Source organism: Morone saxatilis, unplaced genomic scaffold (genome assembly GCF_004916995.1).
Source record: "Morone saxatilis isolate NCDOM2014 unplaced genomic scaffold, NCSU_SB_2.0 Contig0, whole genome shotgun sequence".
Taxonomy (NCBI): Eukaryota; Metazoa; Chordata; class Actinopteri; family Moronidae; genus Morone; species Morone saxatilis.
The window spans coordinates 20,758,206-20,761,428 of record NW_023339650.1 but is presented as its reverse complement, the minus strand read 5'-3'; the positions used below and the strand labels follow the sequence as shown (position 1 = coordinate 20,761,428).

Sequence of the window (3,223 nt, the reverse complement as noted above, 5' to 3'; positions counted from 1 at the left end):
GAAAAATCGTACATTTTTATTCAAGTAACGCTGTGTTTTCACCGGTCGCTGTCGATGGCGTCATATTTTCCCTCTTGAGCCTGTTGTCAGCGTTTGTGGTTTACATTGACTGTTTTCCAGCTCTGAGCCCATCTTTTACCTCCACTGTTTATGATCTTGGTGCTTATCAGCCAGCTGCGGGGCTCGCAAGCCCCTCCGGCGACGTATCCTTTGGGTCTGTCCACAGCGGTTGTGGAGAGCAGTGATTTTTAAGGTGCGAACTGCTTCTATTCAGTGGTTTAGTGGTTTTATAAAGCGGCGATCGTTTGTTTTGGAGAGGAGGAGACCTCTGTGGATAATTGGGCTCCCGGTAGAAACCTCCTGAACCATGAACACTGAAGGAATCCTAACCGGGAGAAGCTGACTGAAATCTATCGTTAATCTCATCTGTAACTTCAAACCATTTTTTTCTGTCTGTGTGTTGAGCAGGAGAGGAACATCTTCAACAGGATATTTGGAGGTTTTCTGATGAGGAAAGCCTACGAGTTGGGCTGGGCCAACGCCTGCTCCTACGGGTGAGAACTGTTAAAGAAAGAGCTTCGTGTTTAAGCAGAATATTGGTTTGATGTTAAACTGTTTGTCGTCCCTTCCCCTAACGGTGTGCTGCAGAGGATGTCGGCCAAGTCTGGTGGCTGTTGATGATATCCTCTTCCAGAAACCTGTGGAGATCGGCTCCCTGCTGCTGCTCTCATCACAGGTCAGAGAGTCTGTGGGATTGTGATCTGAAAAAAAAAACCTCAAATAACCATAACCAGTTAAAGTTTTGTATTCAGTTTCTTCTCCAGCCTTGTTTTCATCAACAACAGCAAACAGCAGACTGACGCAGTTAGAGACTAACTGGTGAACATAGTGGAGCATTTAGTGAGACAGATATTTCCCTCAGGAGGTGATGGAGACCACAAACAGAGCTAAGAGAGAGGATTATTGTGTTGTTCTGTGTCTGTTTGTTAACACATTAACTTTATAAGGTGATTAAATGTTGGTTGTTCTGCTGCCAAGAAGCCAAAAAAATCCATTAATGCAGCTTTGACTTCTTGAACATTACAAATATTAATCCTTTCTAACATGCTTACATAATGCTGTGTTACCATATGTGTGTTTCAGGTGTGTTACACACAGGGGAAGCACATCCAGGTCAGAGTTCACAGCGAGGTGTTTGATCCGCTGACCCGCCAGCACAACACCACCAACGTCTTCCACTTCACCTTCATATCTGACCGCGACGTCCCCAACATTATTCCAAATACATACGGAGGTGAGCTCATTAATTCGCACTGTACTGGACTCTGTTTAACTACACTCACAAAGCCAGTTTCTAGACTTTCTCCCAGCGTTTGTTGCTAAAACTGGGTGGAAACAATTAGAGAGTTTAAAAAAAACCTGCATTGTGGAACCAATCCAAAGACATACGGATGCTGTACCTTATAACGCTTCCCGGGACGTCTGTTTTCAGTGTTTTAAATAGCTCTGTGCATCAAAGTGCATCGTTCCAGGTAAGACGTGTGTTCGCATCTGCTCAAACAACTACTTTGCATTTAGAAATCCCTGAACTTGTGAGATGTTTAACTGATGACCTCTCGTTCTGCATAAATTTAAATCCCAATGAACAGAAAAAGTCCAAAACAGACTCTTTTAAATTGAGAATTGTCGGTTTACCTGCTGGTGTTTTTGTGTTTGTCTGACAGAGTCGATGCTGTACCTGGACGGGAAGAGACACTTTAATCAGACTGTGGAGAACTGAAAGCAACGTGTCTGTGTGTGTGTGTGTGTGTCGGAGGTCGGTGGAGGAGAATGAATGCAGTTAATGCAGTATAAATCCTGTTTATATCACGCTTTGTTCATTTTACACAACACACATGGTGGCCTGGTTGCTGTTACTTTATTTGTTCCGGTGGTTTACATTTTGGTGTAAGGAGAACTCCTACAATGCAACATTTATTATTTTTTAAATTCATTTATCTACCTATTCTTTATTTCACAGTAACGGTTACTTCGTCAGCGTTTACAGATTCTCAGCAGTCGTGTTTGACTGGTGAAAATGAGGCGAACGTTTGGTTTTCTGCTCGTATATATTCTTTTACATTATGTAACATTTTTATATTCCATTGTCGCTTATACGCACAAAACTCTTCACTTTTTTTTATTCTGAATGTGTCAGGCTGCTGCGAGAAGGGAGTCATTTCTTCTGGCTTTAAAGTGTATATTTACTCAAATGCAATAAATGAATTCTTATTTATGACTTTGCAGTTGTTTGTGTGTTTGATACAAGTGATCATTGGTGGGTCTAAAACTGAAAGGGACTCCTCTAATATGAACAGACTGATACAAGACCTTATCTGTGACTTGACTTATCTCATCCCTCATTATTATAAAGGAGATGTGAACATATACAAATATATATATATATGTGTGTGTGTGTAAATATAGAAATAACTGAGAAAATACATTTGTGTATTAAGTAATTTTTATTAATAATATTTTGACAAAATAGTTTTTATTCATCATTTTCTCATTTATATGCATATTTATGTATTTCCTTTGTCACCTTTGGACCCTGACCCTTCAGTCTGGTATAAAAGTAAAAGATAAATACCAAAATGTTATTTGATTTGATCTTTATTCCAAATATTTGTGTTCTGAGTTGTATATAATAAACTAACATGTTCTGTGATGCCTTTAGTGCACAGTAAATAAAGTCCAGTTCATAAAAAGAGCCTCTGATAAACAAAGTGTTTGTATGTAATGATTTATCTTATTACTAGGGCTAATTAATAATACTAATCAAAACTATAAAGGCACAAATTTCACTGTGTAGCTTTAAGTATGCAGCACAAATCTACGTTCATGAGATAGAGAGAGAGATAGATAGATAGATAGATAGATAGATACTTTATTTATTCCAAAGGAAATTCAAGTATCCAGTAGCATACAAAGTAGATACAAAACATACATACATTAAACTAAAATTAAGTTAGGTTACAGGCAAGTTTTAATTCAGATGATTAATGACTGTAAAGTTCACATTCCTTTAATATAGCAGGAATAGTATATGGTATCATTTGGTATCAAACATATCATGTTTACTGTAGCTACTGTTCATATTTGATATATTTATATATGTAAATATTTATATTTTTATCTTTTACTTTATTTTTTATTTTATTCCTTTTTTTTGGTTAATGTT

The 3,223-nt window shown here is 37.8% G+C and overlaps 1 protein-coding gene across 1 annotated transcript; it reads left to right on the top strand.

The window, feature by feature from the left end:
• Positions 1–339: 339 nt before the first annotated feature.
• LOC118342465 (acyl-coenzyme A thioesterase 10, mitochondrial-like) lies at positions 340–2,278 on the top strand. Its single transcript, XM_035681412.1, has 4 exons — positions 340–554; positions 649–736; positions 1,144–1,294; positions 1,725–2,278. The coding sequence occupies exons 1-4, from the start codon at positions 508–510 to the stop codon at positions 1,778–1,780; spliced, it is 342 nt and encodes a 113-aa protein (XP_035537305.1). The 5' UTR covers positions 340–507; the 3' UTR covers positions 1,781–2,278.
• The last annotated feature ends 945 nt before the right edge of the window (positions 2,279–3,223 follow it).